General features: G+C 38.8%; 1 protein-coding gene across 1 annotated transcript in view; it reads left to right on the forward strand.

The window, feature by feature from the left end:
- The window catches only part of LOC131091380 (sodium channel protein type 5 subunit alpha-like), a 33823-nt gene extending 14266 nt beyond the window's left edge, over nt 1-19557 (forward strand). Inside the window, exons 11-27 of the mRNA XM_058037461.1 lie at nt 79-447; nt 1192-1321; nt 3113-3351; nt 3694-3894; nt 4649-5005; nt 6699-7136; nt 8003-8149; nt 9304-9424; nt 10925-11079; nt 11739-11912; nt 12141-12248; nt 13670-13948; nt 14527-14580; nt 15484-15625; nt 16195-16295; nt 16712-16982; nt 18359-19557. Coding sequence (XP_057893444.1) covers nt 79-447; nt 1192-1321; nt 3113-3351; nt 3694-3894; nt 4649-5005; nt 6699-7136; nt 8003-8149; nt 9304-9424; nt 10925-11079; nt 11739-11912; nt 12141-12248; nt 13670-13948; nt 14527-14580; nt 15484-15625; nt 16195-16295; nt 16712-16982; nt 18359-19557 — 4485 coding nt within the window. The remainder of the gene's footprint in view (nt 1-78; nt 448-1191; nt 1322-3112; nt 3352-3693; nt 3895-4648; nt 5006-6698; nt 7137-8002; nt 8150-9303; nt 9425-10924; nt 11080-11738; nt 11913-12140; nt 12249-13669; nt 13949-14526; nt 14581-15483; nt 15626-16194; nt 16296-16711; nt 16983-18358) is intronic.
- The last annotated feature ends 6232 nt before the right edge of the window (nt 19558-25789 follow it).

Here is a 25789-nt window from a genome sequence, read left to right on the forward strand (position 1 = left end):
CCAATAATTTACAGCTTCCCCAGATTTTCTCCGTGATGTTTCGCTGCTCTCTCTGTTTTGCTTTTCCTGGCCTTCCAGTCTCTAGTGGGCCTCGTGTACGGCCCCAGCTCCAGGCGCCGGCTGAGCCACGGGAGCGTCTTCAACTTCCAAAGCCCCGCCGTGGAGGGTGACTCGGGAGCGGACCTGGGTGACGAGGACACCGCGGGCGCCGGGGGACCCCAACCCCGCTGCCGCTCGCTGTCGGGGCCGCGGGTGGGACGGCGCCCCAGCCTGCAGGGCCAGCGGGGCCACAGCTCCCACCCCGCCACCCCGAACTGCGCGCGGAGCAGCAAGGATGAGCCCCCTGGGCTGGGTTTGGGGAGCAGCGGGGCGCACAGCCAAGATCCCGTGTCCTCTGAAGGAGCCATGCTCCCACCGGTCATGGAAGACGTGGGAAAGGGGGATCTGGTGAGGAAAAATATAATATTTTATATATATATGCCTTATATTGTGGTTTATCGGTCAGCGGCAGGGTTGGGTTGTTGGTTTTTTGTTTGTTTGTTTGTTTTGTTGTTGTTGTTGTTTTAAGAGTTTCACCTCAATGGCAAACAGCGATGTGAACTCAAGCATGCCGATACGGGAATTTTTCAGTTGTCTGTGGAAACTGGTTTTTAATAAGTCTGATGCTTCCTGAAAATTAGATTTTGGTAAACCTTATGTTTCTGTTATTCATTACTTGCACTAATGTAGTTTGAAAGATTCCTAGAGCTGAAATTATAAGTCGCCCTTTTCATCCCAAATGCTGCTCAGGGGTGTAATTTTGAATAATACCTGTGAATTTTTAATTTTTTTTTTGTTCATAGCCCCTTTAGCATCATGCAGCAGCTTTGCCTGTAAGTTCCCAAATTTCCCCTATTTATCCTTCACCTCTCTCCTATTCCATTAGTTTCTTGATTAATTCCTAGGCCCATTTCCCCGCATACACTCATTTCCAAGGCTGTGCTTGCCCCATGCTACATGCTTGCAGGATCCATTCACTGCAGCCCCATAAGAGAGTAGGACCTTCAATCTCACCATCTATTACATCTTGTAGAAAAGTACATTTATTTGGCTGCCTGTCATTGTTCCTATTAACTCTCACAGTTACCCATCATCACATCCTGGCTCATTTCACTCCCGTGGTATCTCCCTAATCGTGTTTACTTCTCTGAGCAGCCAGCTATGCGTGATGAGAGCAGCATGATGCATTTACCTCCTCATCTGTCAGTGGAGTACTTTAATGAGGCTCTTCAGAGACAAAGGGCAGCAAGTGTAGTCAGCATAATTACCAGTGTCTTGGAGGGTAAGTGGTTCCTCATTAAGTTTATTTCAACCCTAAAGTAATGCTGCCATGAAAGAACAAAACATAGTTCTTAAAGGTTAGCAGGGATTTGTAGGCGAGTAGTTAGGAATTTCCTTGTTCATTTGGATTTCTTTTAGAAAAAAAAGGTGTCACACAGTCTCTGTGTACTGGAATGCATTCTTTGTCTATTGTAAAAGCTTGTTTTGTAGGACAGAGAGTGAAGAGGGTTGGGGTGAGAGGGGGTGGAAGATATTTCTGATCATCTGACCTGCAGGACTGGGACACTGTTTTCTCCTCCTGAGCCTCTGATTTCTGTGTCAGTGGCAGAATTCAGAAGATTCACAGGCACGCAGAATTCAACAATTAACAAGATTATGCAAGTAAAATTAGTTGTGACAATTCTTGGATATTGAATACTTAGTGTCACAATTTTATTCCTTTAATTTACCTTCCCAAGTGAATTTTTGGTGGGAGTTAATCAGTGACAGTCATTTTGATGATTGATAGTTTTGTTGCAGATCTTGCTGAAAAATCTCAGTCCAAGTTATTCAGGATGAGGAACTTTTGTTTTCTTTTGGCCTATTTGAGGAACTCTACCACCAATTCTTGGACCACAAATATGAGATTGAATAGGGAGGTACCTGTGGCAGGAAGGTCCCTTTTCTAAATTTTTAAAAATATTTTTTCCTGGGAGAATCATGGTTGAACGCATCCAGTTGAGCTTTGCTTTGTAGTGTAATTCATCAAAGATTTGGGTTTTGTTGCACAGTTTTAGCTGTGAGCTGGGGTGAAACAGGACTTGTAGTTCTAGAGGAAGACAAGAGCTAGACCTGGAGTGAGGATTGAGTCAAAGTGGAATAAGTGGTGTAGGGTGCAGATGTAGGTATTGAGCCTGGGGGAGAAGAAGTGAAAATTAAACAGAGAGAAGAAATAAGGACAGGGCCAATTAAGAAAAGGATATGAGTCAGACCCAGCTCATCTATTTCTGAAAAGCTTCCAGGTCTCTGAAAACCAGATGAGTAATTCCTACTGTGCTTGTACTTAAAGCTAGTTCCAGTCAGTCAATGAATTTGCACAGGGCTTAAGCTGGGTCAAAAGTATTTTGAAGGGCTAATTAATATTAATGGAGAAGAAAGAAAAGCTATGAGATTTAGATTTGATTAAAAAGATGAAAACGACAAAGATGAAACAGCTTCTGTCCCAAGTTCTGCTTGAGGAAAATGGAGATCTGTTCAGCTTTCATCAGCTGGAAATGATGGGTGTGACCTTTCCCATAGAAAAGGCCAAAGGCCAAATTTCAGGCAATTTGGGTTTGCCAGAGTCAGAATTCCCATGTCTACCACTGATTCTTTAAGCTGCCTTGAAGGTCAAGGGAGACAGAAAGTTGTTGGGTGTGACACAGCTGTTGTGCCAGACACCCTATGAGGACAAGGTGGGAAGAGCTGAAGCTGCTCTGTTGTCCTGCAAGAGCATGGAAAGCTGTGGTGAGGGCCCTGCATCACAAATATCTGCATTGCCAGATGGCTGCAGTACCAGTCTGAAACAAAGAAAACCCTCTCCAAAGGCTTTTGAAGGAAGTGCTCACAAAAGAATTTGGCATTTTCTCTGAATTTTTATTTTCATGTTTATCAGCTGATGTAAGAAACACATAAATGGTAAAAAGTGCAAGGAAGCTCTGTGAGAGATGAGAGACTTCCTTTGCCTTCTCTGTTCTTTTGAGTGCTTGAAGTTGTTATTTCACCATCTTGCTCAGTGCTAAATAATGATAGAAGGATTTTCTTTTTCGTTTAGAACGTGAAGAAGCTCAGCAGAAATGCCCACCACGCCTGAAGAACTTTGCTTTAAAGTATCTAATTTGGGACTGTTGCCCATTTTGGTTGAGAATCAAGGAAAAAGTGGCTGCTTTCATAAAGGATCCTTTTTTTGATCTCACCATCACGGTTTGCATTGTGATGAACACTTTGTTCATGGCACTGGAGCACAATAATATGTCACCTACTTTTAAATACATGCTTAAAATAGGAAACTTGGTAAGCAAATTCTCAGCTATGTGGCTTTTTATAGAATTAATTAATTGGCTGATATGTGTTTTCACTTGAAACATAAAAAGTGAAAGTAAAAATTGAAAATTAGCAAACCCAGCATTAATAAACTTTGTTTCTAATACAGACAATTCCCAGATTTTTTATGCAGTTTGTCGTGCTCCTGAGAAGGCAGAAAAAAATTCCTCCCATTTTAATTAAAAGTGCATTAGGACTTCATAAACATGGGGTTTATTAACCTGCCCATGAATGCTATTTGAGGGAAGGTGACCTAGAGATGAGATAATTCATGGCTACTTTCAGGCTGATGCTACTGTTTCCTTGTCACAGGTTTTTACAGGAATCTTCACTGCAGAAATGATCTTAAAAATCGTCGCTCTAGATCCCTATTACTATTTTCAGCAGCCCTGGAATATTTTTGACAGTGTCATTGTCACACTGAGTTTAATTGAATTGAGTTTCCCCAAACACAAAAGCAAGAAAGAAGGGAGAAAAGGAGGAACCCTGTCAGTTTTACGATCCTTCAGACTGGTAATGCTTCACACATGCTCAGTTGTATAAAACTTTATCTTGTGAATTTAATATAGAATACTTCTGCAGTTAGGAGGCAAGAAATTATTGATTTTTAATCCTCATTATTTTTACTTCCGCAACTTGGCTTTAGGAAACACACTCAAACTCCTTGTGATGTTAGAGTCGGAGTTTAAAAACTATATTTCTTTTGAATTCACTGAGAAATATTCAAAGGAAAAAATATTCCAGAATGGATGTGTTATAACACTGACACAACTAATTAAATACTAGCACAGGAAATTAGGAGAAAAGTGTCAGAGTACAAACAGAAATAAACAATGTTTAAAGAGAGATGTGAAATTATGTTAAGGTATCCACTTCATATACCAGGGACTGATTTAAATTCATTGATCAAAATATAAACTCTTTTCAAAGTGCTACAGCAGCAGTCCCTGAGCCTTTGGTCCTTTGTTTTACATGTAAATTAGGCACCATAATCTACATCAAGAGAATTGCATGGACACCTGCCTGCATTTATCAGGGTCTCAAGTTAGTTTGGTCCTTTACGAGGTGATTAGTTTATGTTTGCAGTGTTGCCCAGCCAAGAGAAAAAAATATCTATAAATACTTTTTAAAAGTATTAATGTACCACGAATGTTGCATTGCTGGAATAGTTCAGAATATCAGTAATTTAGTTGTTGCAGGATTTGCATGGTGCAAAGATGAGTTATCTCTACTGATGTCTAACTCTATGTTTTATGTTGCTATGCAGCTGAGGGTCTTCAAACTGGCAAAGTCCTGGCCAACTTTAAACACTCTAATTAAAATAATTTGTAACTCTCTGGGAGCACTGAGTAATCTGACCCTCGTCCTGGGAATCATCATTTTCATTTTTGCTGTAGTAGGGGTGCAACTTTTTGGGAAGAGTTATGCGGACAACTGCAGTAAAATAAACAAAGACGGCAAGCCACGCTGGCACATGATGGACTTTTTCCATTCATTCCTCGTCGTTTTCCGAATTCTGTGTGGAGAATGGATTGAGACCATGTGGGACTGCATGGTGGTTGCTAAACCACCATCAATGTGTCTTGTTTTCTTTTTGCTGGTCATGGTGATAGGAAATTTAGTGGTAAGTTTCGCAATGTGTTCTTCTCTTCATCCTGTCTGTGGTGGAGTCCAGTTAATGGTTGTTCTAAAAAAAAAAGGTAGCTTCCCTAAAAACTGGTGGAAAAGTTACTAATGTATGTTATAGTCTGTGAAATCCTCTTTTTCCTTTCACCTTTGGGCCACTGTCTGTATTTTCCCATTTTGTGAGCTTTGCTCACAGCACCACTTGATCTTTCCATGTGGCAATTGACAAGAAACACCTTTGCAGTAAATACACCACAGGCAGCTAAGTTCCTCCCTGTCTTGGGATTTGGATGTAAATAATCAGTGAGGCTTATGGCTCACCTGCTTGAATTAATTAGGCCAAGTGCTTAAGTCCCTCTCTAAATAAATTTTATTTATTTTATTAAGACCTCATGCAAGAACTGAATGCTTTATCAGCAAATGGCAGAATCTACAGTGCTACCACAGAAATCAGGATTATTTTTAGGAATCTCAAGATACATTTATATCCAAGAGCTAGATCTTGCAATACATAACCTACACAGCCTCAACCCACTATGCTGGGACACAAGGGACAGCCTGCCTTCCTTGGTTCTAAGCTGTCCTTTCTTGATGCCCAAATCATAAATATCTTCTTTTGGTAATTTTGTTCCTCATGTCCTTTATTCATATGCCAAACTTCTCTTAATTGTAAAAGGAGTTCTGAACATATTTAACTCTAGGCAGACCTTTGTGGGAAATCTCTGCTCTGTGGCTGAATCCTAAATATGTATTTAATGTCCTGTCTGTTCCACAGTGCAAGGATTGATGTCAGTGATGAAATGCTGTGAGTGAGATTTATATCACAATTTAATGTTAACTGTCAAGCAATGAAGTGTTTAGCCCCCACTTTTCATCCAGGCTTTCTTATGATCCAAGGAAGCAGAGAGAGGTATATGGGACCGAGATTTATTCCAGCCTAAAGTCAATAAGTAAGACAGATGAGATGAATTGATCTCTGGAGAGCTGATATTCTCCACCGCCTGTGGTCCTTGGATGGCTCAGGGGTGTTATCTGCCCAGTTCGGCCATGACAAAAATTAAGATACACAGATCCTATTAGTAACCAAAATATTAGTGAAAAAACGAAATTCTCACATTCCCTTAAAAGCAAACAACAAAAAAAAAAAAAAACTCCAAAACAAATGGAGGTTTAAAAATTCCTTTATATGAAGGTACTTAAAAATGAAAAATTTGAGCCTCTCTTGGTTTAGATTTTTGTGATAATGTGGCAGATTTTAGGAAATTTCTGGGCCTGAATCTGATCTTACAGAATTTTGGAAGTAACTCCACAGGGGCCTGATTTAATTCTAATTTGAAGAATCAAGAGACAATCACTAAACTCACAGGACATGAGTCAATGTTACTGCTTTAACCTTTGAAAAGTTGCTTCCACCTAATAATGCGTTTGTCATACAGTTCTGTTTTCTCTTGTAGTTTAAATTACATTTTTTTGAGAAGAGAGGAATGGGAACATTGAAATTTCAGCTAGATATGTTGATTTCATCAATCACAATGTGATCAGTTGCTGCCTTATCACCTGGTTTTGGTTTGCTCAGGAGAGACAGAACTTTGGTAGCGTCTGTGTTCTTCAAAGTTAAAATTCAGATTTTCCAATGCTAATCTCCAGACTTTAATTTTTTTTTTAATTATTATTATTTGAATTGCTTTCAGGTTCTCAACCTTTTCATTGCACTGCTGCTGAGTTCTTTCAGTGCTGACAGTCTCCAGACAACAGAGGATGATGGAGAGATGAACAATCTCCGGATCGCCTTCGCTCGGATCCGCAAGGCATTCCACCTTGTCAAGAGCGCGACGTGGGATGCCTGCTGCAGGAAGCTCAGGCACATAAAGAAAGTGCACAAGAAGAAAATCAAATTGACTGCACAGAACTCACTGGGGTTCAAGAGGGAAGAGCCAAAGACTTGTAAAGAGAATTACAATAATGAATGGATTGAGAAAAACAGGGACAAATGCCCAGGTCTTGAAGATTTTGTTAGGAACCCCAACGTATTTGTTTGTGTCCCTATTGCTGAGGCAGAGAATACAAGTGAGGGTTTCGAAGATGATGATAAACTGAGCACATTTACTGACACAGAATGCAGCAAGCAGGTAATGGGTGTCTTCATTTGTGTTGGAACAGCAGAAATGTGGAGAGAGATGAAGGGAGGGATGGGCAGGAGAAGAGTCTCTAGCAGAACAGGGTGGGAGATGTTGATCCATTTCCAGAAAACTATAAAGTTCTGAACTGGAATCAAAAATAAAAATATTTACAGCAAGGGTAAATCATCACTTGGAGGCTTTTAAAATCAAGATTCTTTCATGGTTTTAAAAGAAAATTTTTTCAGGAATTCTAGCTGATGTGCTGTGGTGCACACAGGTAATTATGGCTGTCCTTGGTGAACTTGTATTTTTTAATGTAAATATTTATGCATAATGTCAACTGTTTTGGTATTATTTGCATGAAAGATGTTCTGCATACAGAACATTATCATGGATTCAGAATATGAATTGATAGCTCTGATCTTTACTTTGCATTTTTCCTTGCTGTGTGTAGTATGTAGTAATTATTAGAAGTGGATGGGATTAAGTATGGAGTGGCTCTACTAAGGACAAATTTTTGGTACTACATCATATATTTACCCTATTTCTTTGTGCTCCGTGAATTTTTCAGATCTGTTTCAATCACAGTTGTCACTCTGGTATCACAATTTCTCAAATTAAATTTACCTCTTAATTCCTATGTAAAAATTCTCATTTAAGTTTTGAATAGGTCACTAAAATGCCTTCATTTGCTCTGTTGGGGAAAAGTTCTATCCTTAGGTAAAATCAGAGACTCAAAATGATCCTTTCTTACAACTCTTCTCTGGAGATTCCCACTTTAAATGAAATTTATAGCTTATTGTTTTTTCCCCTCTGATTTGTGCTCTCCCTAAAAAGGCAAAAGAAAGCCCCTCTAATCCACAGATTCATTTCAGGAAGAAAATCACCTGAGGCAAAGGGGAGACAGAGCAAAAAATTCAGGCAGCTCCAGCAAAGGATCAGGATTTTCCTCTGAAGAATTCAGTGTGCTTTATCTAGGAAAGGACAGGAAGAGTGAACTCTCATCACCAGAAGATAAAGAGGTAACAAATTTTTTTTTCAGTGATGTTAATTTTCCAATACAGGTCAAAAACAGGCATATTTCTGTTCAGGGATTTACCAGAGAGAAGTTTAGTGCCAGAAGCAGCTCTGAACTTGCAGTACCTGGTCTGGCAGGACAAGAGGCAATACTGGAGCTGGAATTCTGTGAGCAAAATCAAAGGTTTTCTAGGTATTTATTTTAAAAGAAAAAATATATATATAGTATAGGAAAGAGAGCATGTAGAAATGGAAAAACTATGATGTAACTTTGGTAGTAATTATGAATAATTTATAAAATACTCCCTGATACCTTCCATTCATTAAATTTTGACTCCACAAAAAAGGAGTATTAAAAAAAAGAAGAATTCAAGAGAGATAAATTTTCATGTGGGAAATTCCATCATGTCTGCCTATGTCCTAAGTATCTTGGATTCAAGAAGCATAATGCTTGAAATGAGTTTCTCTCTGTGTCATTAAAGATCATTGTTACCAGTTTACAGTGATTTCAAAATAATTTTGAATGTAGAATACATTCAAAGAAGTAAAAACCAGCATTATGGTAGTAAAGAAGTAAAGAAGTAAAAACCAATATTATTTACCAGCATGAAAGAATAAAAGCATAAAGTAAACAATTGCTAGCAAACTGCTGACTCATAATATTGTCTTTGGTTTAATGGGATGGCAAAAAGCCTACTGAAGAATACAGGGTGTGATTCCAATTTCTGCTTCCTAAATATTATCATGGGTGCTCAGTTCCTGGCATGAGAACTGATTTATTTATCTGGGTCTCCTGTGTGAAGGCATCTTTACATGATTTCATGGTTTTAACCCAGGTAATTTCTCCTCTTTTGAGAACTACATTCACTAATATGCAATTTAAAAGCTCTTCAGTTTCCCAGCTGATTTTAGGCAATTACATCTGGTTCATGTAGATAGATATTGTAATTATAGAGCTTGGGACTCTATTTGAGTGCACCTGTTGGTACTTCTAAGCTTATATCTTTTAAAATCAAAAAGTTTATTCCATTACCAACAATATTTGTAATATTACTACATACCAAAAATTTAATTTTGAGTTTTATTTGTGCATGGATTAATTTATTAATTTGGACCCGAATTAGAAAGAATCAATAACTAATATTACTGTGCTTGGTAGCTGGACGGTGTCAGCTCTTCTGAAGTCAGCACAGTGGATCTGACAAATCCTGAAGATCTTTTAAAACAGATTCCAGAATTTTATGAAGACTTCAAGACTCCAGAACAATGTTTTCCAGAAGGTAAGACTCTCATAGTTTCACTAGAGTTGAATGAAAACTCAACTTGTTTCCCTAGCGTTGCAGCCAATAGGATCAGATTATTTTCAGGTAATTTTAGTTATCTGTAAAAAAAGATAAATAGTTGTCCCTATCTAGTCAACACAGAGACTGAGACACCTGAAAAATAAAACCCTTTCCTCTAAAAGCCAATTGCTTCCAAGTGGGACATAGGCAATGGCATAGACCCCATTTTGAAAAACAGGATTGTGAGGTGAGATGAATTTCACTCAGCTTGACACAACCAAGTCACTCTGGGGGTTTAACATAAGAGAAGTGTGTGGGATCAGGTTTCATGTGGCAATGGTAACCTGGCATATCAGGTTTATTAATACATTGCAGCAGTAAAAGCACTCCTTGAATAACATTTCATGAGCAATCTCAAACAAAGGAGTGAAATAAGCAAGAGAAGCTGCTAAGATGAATTGAATTTCTATAGGGTGGTGATTAGAGAATCACAGAATGACTTGGGTTGGAAAGGACCTTAAATATCATCCAATAACCTGAGGACTCTTTTCGAATCATCAGACAACACCTAGCTTTGCAAGTCGTTCTAGGATGTGTTCAGTGCTTTTATGATTTCTTCCTACTCTAATATGTAACAACGCTGGCTTTCACAACAATCCTGACAAATTTGGTGGCTTTCTATGCTGGGATTGCAGCATCTCATCTCTGCTTTTCAAAGAGTGTGCAGAAACTGAGAAGGACTTTTGTAACATCAAGACTTCTCCCATGGCCTTGAAGTTTTGTGTGCCCCAACAGCAGGTCAGTGAGAGCCGGTCCAGTGTCTCAGAAATGTCTTGAAATGTGGCATTCACATTCTCTGAAAAAATTCCTTCACCCAGGATTTTTCTCCTGGGAATCTGGAAGCCTCAGAGAAAAGGAAAACAATTCTTATCTCATTTGCTTCTCCTGTGTTTTGTTCATGTGGAATGTGCTTGGAGATTGTTTATCCAAAGGGGATTGTCTGATTGGATTCTGCTGTGAGTTGTTTTGACTCTCTGGCCAACTGGGCCCAAGCTGTGTCGGGACTCTGGAAAGAGTCAGGAGTTTTCATTATTATCTTTTTAGCCTTCTGTAAGTAGCTTTTCTGTATTCTTTAGTATGGTATAGTATAGTATAGCATTCTTTAATATAATATAGTGTCAAAAAGTAATAAATTAGCCTTCTGAGAACATGGAGTCAGATGCTTCATTGCTGCCTTTGTCAGGGCATTCCCTGCAAATGCAATATTGAAATAATGAAAAGTTGTCCAATGGGGCTCTACCTATTGTATAGGAGCTACAAGGCGAATTAAACTAGATGTATCCCAATTTTTTTTCTCTTGGTAAAACAGGGAAAACCAACAACAAGGATGCAGTAACTGTCACCGTTGCCTTTGTCCTATCCCCAGAAGTTTCCTGGCCATGCCTTCACCTTCACCTGCCTTCCTTCCGTGCACTCATTGCTGTCTCTCACTTTCAGGTTGTGCTCGGTACTTCCGTTGTTGCCTGGATAGGGCTGCAAAGTTTGGAGGGGAAACCTGGTTGAATCTGAGAAAAACCTGCTACCAGATTGTGGAACATTCTTGGTTTGAGTCCTTTATCGTGTTCATGATTCTTCTGAGCAGTGGAGCCCTGGTTGGTGCAGCACAGTTTCATGTATTCATGAAGGGGTTTTTGCTATAATTTGCACCCAGAGAAGTTGTTTTTACCAACAAAAAACTGAATTTTTTTGAACTCATAAAGAGGGAAGAGTCTTCAAATAGCAGTCATTCACTCATCATTTTAATTATTGCAAATCTATTATTGATGTTATTAAAAACTATAAGAGAGCATGAACTAAGCTAAGAATTCATGAATCTCAAAAGCTATTTCTCTTCTGGCTGTATGCTGGATTTTTCTGAGGAAGTTATGTCACAATTGTGAAATATTAAGGAGATTTTATACCATTAAAACAAACAAGTGACTCTTAATACTTTGGGGAAAAAAAAGCTTAGTTCTCTTCAATATATAAATTTTATTATATAAATTTCTAAAAATATGTATATATTTTTATCCTGTCCTCCCAGGATTTCATTGTGCAGGAGGGATGTATCCACAGGGCTGTTTTTTATAGAGAAAAGGAAAGAGAAGGCACAGGGCAAATTACACTTTTATCAGCTGGCATAGATTTGAGTAACAAATGGTGTTCAGAGCTGTATTAAAACAAACTGAATGATGGAAGGGTCTCACTGTTGCTTGACTTTAAATGTTAATTTCTGATTTTTGTAACTTACCTACATATATTATGATTTCAGGCATTTGAAGACATCCATATAAATAAGAGAAAAACAATTAAAGAGATACTGGCATTTCTTGATGAACTGTTCACTTTCATCTTTATTCTGGAGATGCTCCTGAAGTGGGTGGCTTATGGCTTCAAGAAATATTTCACCAATGCCTGGTGCTGGCTGGATTTCCTTATTGTAAATGTAAGTTCTGCCCTTGCTGTTCCTACACAGCATTAGCAGCAGAATCCCTGAATATTTTCTGGGTGTAAATTTCAGACCTTAACCCCTGTAGCAATGGTGTCAGGATATTGTAGTCCAGGCACCGAAAACATGGTTTTGTTTGCTGGTTGGGTTTTTTTTTTTTTAACAAAAATAAAGGAAACAGATGACAGGATGTTGTTAACGCATTTCCTTTGTCTTCCCACTCAGGTCTCTTTGATAAATCTCTTTGCCAGTAACTTTGCGCCCATGAAATCTCTCAGGACTCTGCGAGCTCTGAGACCCCTGAGAGCACTGTCCCGGTTTGAGGGAATGAGGGTAAGACTGATTGCAAACCAAAGGTTTTGCACATAACAGGTTTGTGACTCATCACTGTGTCTTTGTCAAGTTCACATGCTCACCCTGAGCTCAGCTTAGGAACTATAAACTACATTTTTTAAGAGACCCTTGGTTGTGCTCTTCTGTGCTTGGGCATTCCTTATAGACTTTCCTGGAGTGATTGATCCAAGTGCTGTTTAAATTAGAACTGGCCTAGGTGGAACTTTGTTCCATTGCTGCTCAGACATTCTTGTGTTCCTGTCTTACTGAGATAGATAAAAATAAAATAGAGAATAAGAACTGTGAGCACAATTATAATTTTTGAAATCTGATAGCAAGCTAACTCAGAGGAAAGAGTCACTTCAACTTTGAAAGATTTTACTGCATTGATTTACAAAACTGTAGCCTATTAAAAAGTACTTTGCTCAAATTATTGTTTCAAATAAAGTTCTTTCAGAAAACAAAAGTGTTTTCCTGTAGAACATTAGATTTTCTTTTCCCATCACAAGAGCATATTTATTTATTATTTTTTACTGGGGAAGAATAAAACTGAAAACTCTGTGGTTGCAATCTTGACACTGTGAAGACAGAGAGATATGTCATTAAACTAATTAACAGAATGTATCCAAATTTCTATGTCTGGAGTAAATTTTGATATTGAAACAGGTAACGTCATACTTTATGTTTGTTATGAAGAATGTGTGTGGGACAGTCTCCAAAAAACCTTTACAAAGCTTTTGAATTTTTCTGCTTGTCCATCAAGTCTTTCTTTGCTACCTCACAGATGAGTTCACTGCCTTCACCGTGAAACTCAAAGAAATATTCCCACCATTTCCTTACCCAATTTTTTCAAAGCCATCTGTTATGTCTTAGCATACATTTAAAATCTGCATGGACACTTTTCTGTGGCTTTACAGCACCTAGCACAGGAAATGTACCTGGCTTATGCTTATAAACCCCAAACACAACCATAATCCACTAAAAATAAATGAAGCAAATTACTAGTGGAGAATTATTACTGATCCTTTTAGGAACTACTTTTGACAGTCTTAAATATGGTCCTCTGCACGAGTGCTCACGAATGAATACTTCAGAAGTTTTATGTTAATAAAGTCTAAAACAAAGAGTCAAATGGACCATGTCCTATTCCAAAAATAAGGGAAAAAAAAAGGGTGGACTTATATTTTAGTAGTGGTAAGACCTCACAGCAGACCAAGAAATATCAACTATTGCTTTGAAAACCTAAAAGATACTAAAGATATTGTTCAGGGTCCCCCTGACAGCCGTGACCAGCGTGACTGTGACCATTTACATAGAAAACATCAGGTTTCTGTTTGCAGAGATGACTAAGTGACTGCTTACAGATACCTGGGCTTATCCATTTTTCTGAAGCATATTTTTCCTCTCCCTTTTCATCCAAGGTGGTGGTCAATGCCCTCCTGGGAGCCATCCCTTCCATCATGAATGTTCTGCTTGTCTGCCTCATCTTCTGGCTCATCTTCAGCATCATGGGAGTGAACCTCTTTGCTGGGAAGTTTGGGAAATGTGTCAATATGACAGATGAAAATTCCAAATTTGTGGTCAACATCACGAACAAAACAGACTGTTTGATGTATAACAGCACTGGGGAAATATTCTGGGTCAATGTTAAAGTCAATTTTGATAATGTTGGCTCTGGCTACCTGGCTCTTCTTCAGGTGGTAAGTGCTGCTTGTCCTCAGCAGCCAGCCCTTGTCAGACGGGCTTGACCTTTTGTTAATTCCTAATTCATGTCTGAAGGTGATGCAGGGAGTGGGATGTCCTGCAGCTTGCTCCCCCTTGTAGCTGGCAGTTCATGCACACAAATGGGAAAATGGGGACAGAAAGGACCCTGCCCTGACTTTCCAGGTGATAAAGGAACATCTGGTGGGCAAGTGCTCTTGCAGCCTCCAGCAGTTCCATGATCCTGGAGTCCATCTCAGAAGGAATTCTGGGGCAAATAGTGACCTTTTCTGTAAAAATACGGATTTATTCAGCCATGAGGATCTCATGGCCTTAGTGCCATGCTGATGAAGGTTTGCTCTGCCAGAGTCCTAGGATAAAGTGTTCTGTCTCCCCATTGAGAGCTTTCATATCCTATGAGGCTGAGAATGCCACTCACAGCAGCCAGAGCTGGGTGCTTTGTGCCTGTGAACATAGCAAAGGCTCTTGCTGCAGTCAGTGTCATTCTGATACTGCAAATTATGTGAAGACTTTCAAGGTCAAAGTTCAACACATTTTCCATAATCTCTCATTCCAGGCAACATTTAAGGGTTGGATGGACATCATGTATGCAGCAGTAGATTCACGAGAGGTCAGTCATTTCATTCAAGCCATATTTTTTGAGAGTGTTGCTGCTTTCTGCAAATGCAGTATTCATTTTGCACTTCCACATCTGCTGTTTGTCAGTGCTAAGTACTCCCAGTAATTATTTTCTGTCAGGTGATGTAAACATTTAATCTGCAAATGACTTATCGTATCCTAAAGCTCCTCTGTTGCAACGGGGAAAGTGTTTCAGCTCTAGATCCACCCACTTAAACAGAACAAAGTGGTATGACTTAGTAAGGAAAGAAATTGAAATGTAGAGGATGCCTTAATTTAATCTGGAGTTCAAAGGAATGAAAGAATTTTTAAAGTATTTTCATATTATAGTATTAGCAATAGTATATATGAAAATATAAAATAATATATAAAATATGAAAATACTAATAATAGTATTTTCATATATTGATAAGGTTTTGTGTGTTTAAATGTTTTTCTTCTTTGTTCTTCAATTTGAAAAGTTATTTTTTCTTCTCCCAATTTTGATTTTATTAATAATAGCCATCACAGAAGTTTTTTGTTAAGAAGATAAAAAAAAGCAACAACATATCTAGGCCAAGAATTTTAATGGCAAGAGCTTGGAATTTGACTTCTAAATTGTTGGTTTGATTTTTCATGTACTGAAAAATTTACAGCTCCTGCTCTTATTGGAAGGAACTGCAATGGTGCTTCTGCAATGCCTGTGGAAATCATGTCAAAATATTCAAACAAAATTTTGTGTTGTGCACTATTGGTATTTTTAAATTATACCACTTTTGTTACAATTAGCAGAAAGTCCGTAAATCTTAGTTTCTCCTGGAATCAATTTTTGAGAGGAGCTTCAACATGAAGATTATTCTCAATTGGGCCCTTGTTGCTGTATTGTTATTTCTCAAGCTGCTTCTCATTCTTGCAGAAAGATGATCAGCCAGAAATGGAGTGTAATCTCTATATGTATCTCTACTTTGTGAACTTCATCATCTTTGGGTCTTTTTTCACCCTGAACCTCTTTGTTGGTGTAATCATTGACAACTTCAACCAGCAAAAGAAAAAGATAAGTGTATTGGTTGTGCTTTACAGAACAATGTCCTATACAAGGAATCTAAAACTTCTATTGGCATTTACCAGAGCATTAATAATTAAATTACAAGAAATAACTTTCTCCTTTCTTATTCCTTGTAACCTGAACACCTAGATCTTCCCCAAACATTTAAAAGCTTCTTAAAATTTCACTCCTTTTGGGGAACTCAACATGACCAGAGACTCATTATTTAGAATGCGGTCTGCTACAGATGCTCTGATGAGTGATTTGGATATTCAGCAAGCCCAGCATGAAAGCCCAGAGAAAAATTTGGATTTTCAGCAAGCCCAGGGAAAGATTTCATCCTGTCCATGTTTTTTGTTTGCATGCCTTTTGGGTGAGCTCAGTTTCACACCAAGACTTCTACTCCGTGAATGGCTGGTTTGTGCCACTGAGTTTTTGGACACAGTTACATGATATTTAATAAGAGCCAGTAACAGCAAGATGTAAAAAAGGAAGGACTGTCAGTTTCCAGAATTTTAGACATTTTAAGTACAGTAGTTTTGCTCTTCACCAGATAACAGTGACATTTCTTTGTATACTTAGGTGGGGAAGATATCTTCATGACAGAAGAACAGAAAAAATACTACAATGCAATGAAAAAGTTGGGATCCAAGAAACCTCAAAAACCCATTCCAAGACCCTTGGTAAACAGAATTCCTCACTGGGAAAATGCATTGCAAAAATGCAATTTAATTCAGTGGAAAGTACAATATATTTATATATTACATATAAAATAGTCTAATTGTCTTTACATTGATACTCGCACAGTTCTCTAAAGTCAGTTCCACACCAACAAGTGGACTGAATTATTTTACAGGTTAAATATTTATTAAGTTCTCTGCATAAATATTATTGGGTTTTATATTCTTGGAAGCGATAAAACTTCAGGATGGGAAGGGATTTTTAATGTCATTGTAATACTCTGCCTTTCTCCAATTTCTCCAACTTCATTGCAGCTGAGTGACTTTGTGACATAAAAATTGGTAATGTTAGAAACATGTATGGATGGGTACTCCTTATTTTCATAACTGATGTCAGAAGTATTCTTTTTGCTTTCTAGAACAGATACCAAGGTTTCCTTTTCAACATTGTAACATCCCAGATGTTTGATGTTGTCATCATGGGTCTCATCTGCCTCAATATGGTCACAATGATGGTGGAAACGTATGAGCAAAGTGAAACAAAGACAAACGTCCTCAGCAAAATCAATATACTCTTTGTTACCATCTTCACTGCAGAATGTGTGCTGAAATTGCTGGCTCTGAGGCAGTACTATTTCTCAAATGCCTGGAACATATTTGATTTAGTTGTTGTTATTATGTCACTTGTTGGTAAGTAAAACTGTCTTGAAAATTCTTTACTATGTAAATTATTATTATTTTTAGAAAGAAAAAAAAATAGTTAAAATTTATTAACATCAAATAATCATTGAATTGTAAGTCATAATACTATAAGGTCTGAAGGAAAAAATAAACAAGCCCTCTCAAGATTATATTAAATAATATTAAATGAGATTCAAAACAATTCCTTTAGTAAAAGTGTGTGTATATTTTATAATGGTTCTTTAGGGTTTTTTTTTCTCATCTGAAATACAGAATGAATAACTCATCATAGCAGTATCATATTACATGATAATTTCCATTGTCACAGATTTAGTACCAGCTAAGAAATACTCAGATCAATTATTGGGTTTTGTCATCTGTGTTTTTGACAGATGACTGAAATATATAGAAAAATGGGAATACTAGAATATGTAGAGTGGGAAGACTGGAATTAGATTATAGCCTGTAGAATTCAGGCATTGCTGACTGACAATAAGGGTTCTCACTTTGTAACACAATAGAAAAGATCACAAAAATGTATTAGTTTTTACATGCAGAGATTGCAGTGGAAGAATGGGGTAAAAAGCTCTGTTCCAAATTTGAGCTTCTTGCCAATTTAACTATTCCCAGGGCTAGTACTGCCCTAGCAAGAGGCATTTAGGGCAAGAAGGATATTTCAGTTCTTTACTATGACTCGTGTCTAGGGTAAGTAAGAGTCCAGTAAGATTATGGCTCTTCCTTGAGAAATTAGGTTTCTGGATTGTAAACACAGAAAAAATTATTCAAAACAGCTGCACTTAGAAAAGACAAGCCTCTTCTAATGTTACTAGGTGTCATTTATTTCATTCAAACAAAGAAAAAACAACATCTGTGTGTAGCTCTGTCCCTGAATAAACCAAAAACCATTGTAGAGTGGCACGCACATCTTCTGTGTTCATCACTCTGTTTGCTTCTACATATCATGCCTATATTTAAATTACTTTGACATTGCATTATATCTTGTTTTCTTAGTTTAGCTTTGTAGTATCAGTATTTGAAGACAAATGTAGAAGGTAACTTGAATCTGCTGAAGTATTCATGCAACCAGAGTCAAAGAAAACCATCAGTCATCAAGTGTCAACTGATACAGATATTTAAAGTTGTGCACAGAAAGTTTCTTGTCATCTTCTGTGCAACAGGGACTGTTCTCTGATGGCTGAAGAATGTAGCTCATAATTGCTGATTTAAACAACTATTATTTCAATTCAGTTTCTCCTAAAACTTATTCCGGTGGGGCTTAGCAAACACACATCAGATATTTTTTGAGCTGTGAATATATTATCATTCCAGCGTCTTGACAAGGAAAAATATTATATTCTAATGAATTGTTATCTTCTCCTTTTCAGCCTTACTGCTTTCCAACATTGGCAAAGCCTTTGAACATTTCTTACCACCCACACTCTTCAGAGTCATTCGCTTGGCCCGGATTGGCCGGATCCTGCGACTCATCCGGGGAGCCAAAGGAATTCGAACTCTGCTCTTTGCCTTAATGATGTCCCTTCCTGCTCTGTTCAACATTGGCCTCTTGCTGTTCCTGGTCATGTTCATTTATGCCATTTTTGGCATGGCTAATTTTGGCTATGTGAAGATGGAAGGTGGCATTGATGACATGTTCAACTTCCAAACCTTTGCTAACAGCATGCTCTGTCTCTTCCAAATCACCACGTCAGCTGGCTGGGATGGTCTTCTCGACCCCATTTTAAACACCGGGCCACCATATTGTGATCCAACAATAAAGGATGAAGTGGGTGAATGTGGTAAACCTGCCATAGGTATTATTTATTTTGTAAGTTACATCATTATATCTTTTCTCATTGTTGTAAACATGTACATAGCCGTTATTATGGAGAACTTCAATGCAGCCACTGAGGAAAGTGCAGAGCCTTTAGGGGAAGATGACTTTGATATCTTTTATGAAATCTGGGAGAAGTTTGATCCTGAAGTAACTCAGTTCATAACTTTCTCTGCACTTTCAGACTTTGCAGATGCTCTGCCCAAGCCCTTGCGTGTACCAAAACCAAACAAAGTTGAACTCACAGCAATGGACCTGCCTGTGGTCAGTGGGGACAAGATACACTGCTTGGATATCTTGTTTGCTTTCACCAAGAGGGTGTTGGGAGATTCTGGAGAGCTGGATACTCTGAAAGTACATATGGAGGAGAAATTCATGGCTGCCAATCCATCAAAACAATCCTATGAGCCAATATCCACTACGCTGAGCCACAGGCAAGAGGAAGCGTCGGCCACGGTGATCCAGCGTGCCTACAGGAGCCACCTGCTCCAGCGCTCCCTCAAACAGGCTTCCTACCTGTACCAGCACAGAACTGGCAGCTCTGACACTCTGGGAGATGATGCTCCAGAAAAAGAAGGACTCATTGCATCTATGCTGCGTGCAAACTATGGCAGGGGTCCTAACAGGTCTGAAACGTCGTCCTCAGTGTCCATCCCTCCGTCGTATGACAGTGTCACAAGAGAGAGTAGTGGCAATCTTGTGGTTGAGAATGGAGAAATAGTGGGCAATCAACAATTGCCAGACTTTAAGTAGTTAATTGGTGACAAAGCTGTTAAGGATAGTTTTAAATTTTCACAGATGATGATATTATAAATACATGTCAGCAGAGGCAGCCTCCCTATGAAACCAGGCCTGTTGATTATGGCAGCTGAGAATCATGGCCTTTGGCTCTGCTGTGTTCAGTTTTCTTCAATATTTTCCTATTCAGAGAAAGGTTTTGTATCTGTTTGATCGATGGCATCTCGCTGCAAAGTGTGTCCCACAGTACCTGGGTGCTGTGACACGTTCACAGCAGTGACAGGCAACCTCAGCTGATATTTCCCCTGTACAGGAAGCAGGGAGAAGTCCAAGCACCAATGGATCTACTGGAGAACAGAAAATGAATGTCAATATGAGTATAAATTGAGGAATGGAAAGGAGCTAAAATTTATTCAATTCCTAATTGCTATTATCATTATAAACCTGTTTACCAAATTGCTGATGATTTTTTAAATCTTTTTTTATGTTTGGGGACAGATGTGCCACAAACATAGACCCTGCATGATCCACAGATATTCCACAGTGTAGTGGACTTCCCATATGATCGATTTACAGAATAAACCATGGCATGTACGTTATCATAGTTATGTTACTGAAGTTTAATGAAATAATAAATACAACTCTTAGTCTTACAGAAGTCATACTGAGCAGAGAAAAACCTTGTTTATGTTTTGCCTGTGAGGATTATTTTTTTTAACCCAGTTTCCTCTGGCAGTGACGTGAAGGCAGCTGTTCCATCAGTCACTCCATAAAAATTTGTGTTGATTGCGTACTTTCCTCAAACTTCTCCTAACAGTTGAGTTTTGTGTTCAAGTTCATTCTTGAAAATGTGGCAGAGAAGAGAAATACAAATAACCCTGGCTGGAAATTGGTAATATAACTTCAGCCACTCCCTCACACACCAGAAACCAAGGGGCGAGGGAGTTCCACATGGGACCCCATCAGAGGTGTCCTTGGTTGAGGTGATGAACATCATCCATGGCCATGGATGTGTCCCTGTGGAGGTAGGAGCCTTTCTCCCTCCTGCCTGTGTTTCTCTGATGGGAGAACCAGCCTTCTCTCTCCTGCAAAGGTTAGGAGAAACCAAATTATGAGTAATGTAGGTAATTAGGAAATCTGGGTTGAAATACTTGGGTCTGGGGTTAATATAAACCTGAGGATGTAATCACAAATTCTACTTCTCATGGAACTACATGTGCAGATGGGTTCTTGTGGTTTCTCATCTCACCACATTTTCCTTATAAAGTCCTTTATCTTCATGTCCTTATACTTCTCAGAAAAACACATGCCCAAATACTACTTTTTTGTCCTTTGTACATTTACTTTGGAGATGTATCCAGCTGATGGGCTTTGCTGTCTAAGGCCTGTTGTGTTCCCCTTTGTCACATACTAGGTGTAGTCATAAATTACCCCAGACATTTTAATTTCTTATGGACACTAACATCTTTAAGATGCTTTTTATGTTTTTAGTTGCAAGGTTGCAGCTCTGTGATCACTGTTGGGTTTGGCAGGTTCTGGCAAGGCTCAGGTGAGCTTTTCCCTCCCCATTGATTTGAGCTGGAAAAGAATCCAGTGATTGAGCGGGACCTGCTGTGCACTTGTTTGCAACCTGCAGCAAGTTTTCTTCTCTCTTCAATGCCGCTTCTCCCCGGTAGCAGTTATATTCTTATGTCTTATGTTGCTTTCTTCTCCTGTCTTTTCCATCGCTTCAGATTGTGAGCTTTTTGGACAGAATTTCTCTTTTACTATGGATCGTAAATTACACCTAATAACAAGACTTTGTTTTCAGTTAATATTGTCTGAAGACTGTTGCAAATAAATAATATTTATAGTAACTTTTAGTTTCATCTGTGGTATTCCCTTAACTTCTCCCTAGCCATTCCTGAAATGGTAGCACCTTTTATTAGTTTTGACTAATACTCCCTCAGATTTTAATGTAGATGCGCAGTGAATCTGTGTTATACCAGAAAAGTCAACAGCTCTGTGCCTTTAGAACCCAGAAGCTCTATTCTTTCAAACAAAAAAAATAGATCTAACAACTATAAAAGTATTAATGAAAATAAATGGATTCATTTGGCTAAAATTATTTTAGCCACTTCCACAGCACATGAACAACCCCAGCTGAGGAACTGACTACATGGCACTGGTAGCATGGTGTTTCCCAGCTCCAGCCTGTTCAGTGTCAGCTTCCCAAGATGTTCAGGATGCATTGAGGAGCAGTACTGAGCCACACGCATCATTCTCATGGATTTGGGGGTACACTGAACAGCCCTGGTATCACATCCTCCCAGGAGATTGCATTAAACACATTCATACCTAAATGTGGTGTGACTCATCTTTGCCAGTTGTGTGCCAGGAAGAAGTATTTGTTTATTGTGAGAGCAGTTAATTGTTGGTCAGAATATATACAAGCATCAATGATGTCCTTCTCTCTGGAAAGGCCACCCTGAAACGGAGCCAGAACTCCACCAATGCAGGAGATCAGATGCCAAAGTTCATTTGGTACCCTAAGTGAATTGTTTGTTGGTGTAAGAAATGATAAATACCATCTAGGGTGAATTTTACCTTCTGCAGAAACTCTGAGTAAAGGTGATACTATTTTAGGGAAGATTGTTCCCTTGCCATGTACAGAATCAAAGACTGGGTTGGGTTGGGTTGGATTGGATTGGGTTGGGTTGGGTTGGGTTGGAAGGGACTTTAAAGACCATCCAGTTCCACCCCCTGCCATGGCAGGGATACCTTCCACTATCCCAGGGTGCTCCAAGCTCCTTCTAACCTGGCCTTGGATATTTCCAGGGATCCAGGGGCAGCCACAGCTTCTGTGGGTACCTTGTGCCAGGGCATCGCCATCTTTTTAGAAAAATATCTTATGCCAAATATGAACCTACTCTCTTTCAGTCTAAAACCCTGATAAAAAGCCTCCCTCCATCTTTCTTATAAACCCTCTTTATGTAATGAAAGACCACAAGAAAATCTTCTAAGGAGGCCCCAGTCATTTGGGAGATAAAACTATGAATATAAGCATGGGAGTTAGAAAATGGTCCCTTAGAAATGAATAATCTTCCAAATCCTTCTGGTTCGCCTCTGACCCTCTTAATTTTGGTTTCTGCAATATTCTTAAAAACATCATTCTTTCCTATTGTGGCAGTATGATATACATCCTTATTTCCAGATAATTGCTTTCCTTTTTTGGTCATTCAGAGCAATATTTCATGTGATTTTAGTCATTTAATCCAGGCTGCATTAACAGCTTGGTCTCTTCAACAGTTACATGTTCCATAAACTATAAATCACTTAAAATTTTACTCCAAATTATTGCATTTTTAAAGAGGTTATTAATACAGACAAAAAAAAATTGAGGCCTGCGAGTTTTTCCCTTTGACAGCCCATGAGAAACACAAGCTCAACAACATGATGTATCAGTTTGTTCCTTTGATAGTGATGTGGAATAAATATAATAATGAATGACCTGAGAACTCAAGAACATCTGTACCTCTCTGTAGTGGGCTTCATTTTATCACCTAAAGCACACATATTTTTCATAGGAAATCAAAGCAATGGAAAATCCTTGAATAATTGCAAACCAGTCAAGTGTTAAAGGGGGAGGGGGGAAAAAAATTAATTAACAAAAAGCTATTTTCTTCAGCAATATTTTCTTCAGAACCTGTAGCAAAGGCTAAACTGACTTTAGCATTGAGACTATCATTAATTGAACCACGTGAATAATTTAGTTCAGTGTTACTCAGCTCTTGGGCAAATTGATGGAGCTGCATGAAACTCCACTTGTGCTTGAAAGAAAGGCAACATTTTTTCCTCCTGTTCACTAGACATCTTTGCAATTCAACAGTTGTGAATTAAAACTAGATCATGTGCTGGGAAGCAATACTAGGATGAATAATAATAATGTGTGATATGAGAATTTTAGTGTTTTCAGCCTAGAAATAACAGCTGAGAGGATGCATCGTGACTCAGTAAATAAAGCAGGTGGGAAAATATGAGGAAGGGAGAAAAATGTTTAAAAGACAAATAGAATAGGGAAAAATTAACTTGTAAATTAGAGGTGGTTTCTGTTCTTCAGAGGATGGAGTCACAAAACTGATTTTAGCAGAAGCAGAGAAGCCAGTTTGACTGGAAGGTAAATAGTTACACGATTTGAGGTTTTATGTGCCACAGCACTTTCAAGGGGATCTGTGATCCAGCAGGCCCCTTAGTTCCTGCTCAAAACTATCTGAATTTAATGGAATTAAGACTGGGATCTACATCTGGACAGGGAAACTTGTTGAATGCTTCCTCCTAGTGGGTTTTGATCAAAATGACATTTTCAATGTAAAAAAAAAATATATAAAAAATGTGGGGTGTCTGACTCAAGTATAGACAGTGAAACCTGAACAGGTAAATAACTTAATACTGAAAAATATTAGCAGGAAGCAGAGAGCTTACAGAGAGGGGGAGGAGGGTTGTGCTTAAAGAAAGCTGCAGTTTAAAGGTCAGAAAACAAAATGAGTGAGAATTTCCAGTGTAAAAGAGAATGAGACCATGAATAAGAAGCTGAAACAGTAGTAAATAAATCATTGGCTATATAAGAAAGAAGAAGAAAAAGTAAAGAAGATGTGAGTTTGGTTTAAAATGGGGCAGGGATGAGGCTTTGGATAGCTTTAAAGTTTATCTATCTGTCTATATATATTATAAACATCAGGTACGTAATCTCCTTAAATTTTGGTGAAGACTATTGTCAATCTGGGATTATATTTTCTTTGGCAAACAAGAAATGTTTGAATGGAAATGTGAGTAAATCCATGGATGGACACAGAAAGGAATTAAAACAATGAAGCTGGGGTCCAGAACAGCCCCTTTGCAAAAATCCTGTTGAGAACTGGCACATGAACCTGCAGATCTCTCTCTCTCAGGATTTTCTGAGAACCTGTCAAATCAGGAAAGGTTGCAGGAGAGAAAAAAATCCACAACATCCAACCTAAATGTAACACTTGCATTAGAAAAGGAGGTAACAAGCAGCTCAAGCAGAGACTTGCTGATCTGAACTAAGTATATTGCAGGGCTGTGGGGCACCTTTTGGAGAGGAAACAATCAAAGATTTGAAGGAAAGTGGAAAATTGAATTTAAAAAGGTTTGAAATGTGTTTTCTAAGAAATAAGAATGTGGCAAATCTCATCCCCTGCTATCCTGAGAGAATGTAAGGGAGCAGAGCATGAAGGGCTCCACTGGGGGCCAAATGGGGACATTTGCTTTCAGGGGATGGGAACAGCAGATCCCTGTGTGTGGGGGCACCAGTCATTGGTTTCTCTGGGTCTGGATTGAAGGCACTTGGGACAATATTTCATGTTTGGACTCAGGTGTTTATTATTTCTTATCAGTAAAACAGTCTCACTACTGGGAGTCCAGCAGCTTTTCATTAGAAGGCACAAAATGGCCAACAATCTTTTCTTACAAAGTCTTTTAAGACTAAACTATCCAATTAAGAACTGAGACCTGGATTATTTCCCTTTTAACCCAAAAACTGATCCCACAGAGCCCACAGTGCAGATTTTCTGCCCAATTACGAAATGCCACCCAAACCCATGGAGAAGGAGAAAGAAGCAGCATGAAGAAGAAACCCAGGATGACACCCTGTGCCCTCCATCTTGCTGCCATCCACAACACACTAAAAACCCCAAAACCTCAATTTCTCACCAAGTGACACACCTACACTGCTCTCTATAATCTATTTCACACTTTTGTGGATTCCAGTCTGCCTTGAAGTCTGGGAAACTTTCTCCATGGATGAGGGTCAAAGTCAGTGCTGCCCTGGGGGTCAGGGGACCCCAGAGCAGACAGAGAAATATTCCCAGTTTCCACATGTGTGGAGACTCGGGTCTCCTACTGGAACAGAAGGGCTGGGATGTGTAATGTGATGCAATTCTGAAACACAGAAATTAAATGAGGCTGTGTAAGCTCAGACACAGCCCATGGGGTGCAGGTGGTGCTGAGGCAAAGAGGAGGCACTGGTGAGGCTGCACCTCTGCACCCGCTGGTACGAGATGCTCAAGGAAGATTTATACAAACCAAACAAGATTTAAAGGGTTTCTACATGGACAGGAAATTAGAGAGCCTTGTAGAAAGAAAACTGGAATCCCGGTTTCTTCAATCCTGCAAAACGAAAGTCAAGAAATGTGACTGTTCCTGAGAGAGGAATAAATGTGAGGGTTAAAGCAGAGTACTGAGTAAGGCT

This window comes from Melospiza georgiana, chromosome 1, assembly GCF_028018845.1.
Source record: "Melospiza georgiana isolate bMelGeo1 chromosome 1, bMelGeo1.pri, whole genome shotgun sequence".
Taxonomy (NCBI): Eukaryota; Metazoa; Chordata; class Aves; order Passeriformes; family Passerellidae; genus Melospiza; species Melospiza georgiana.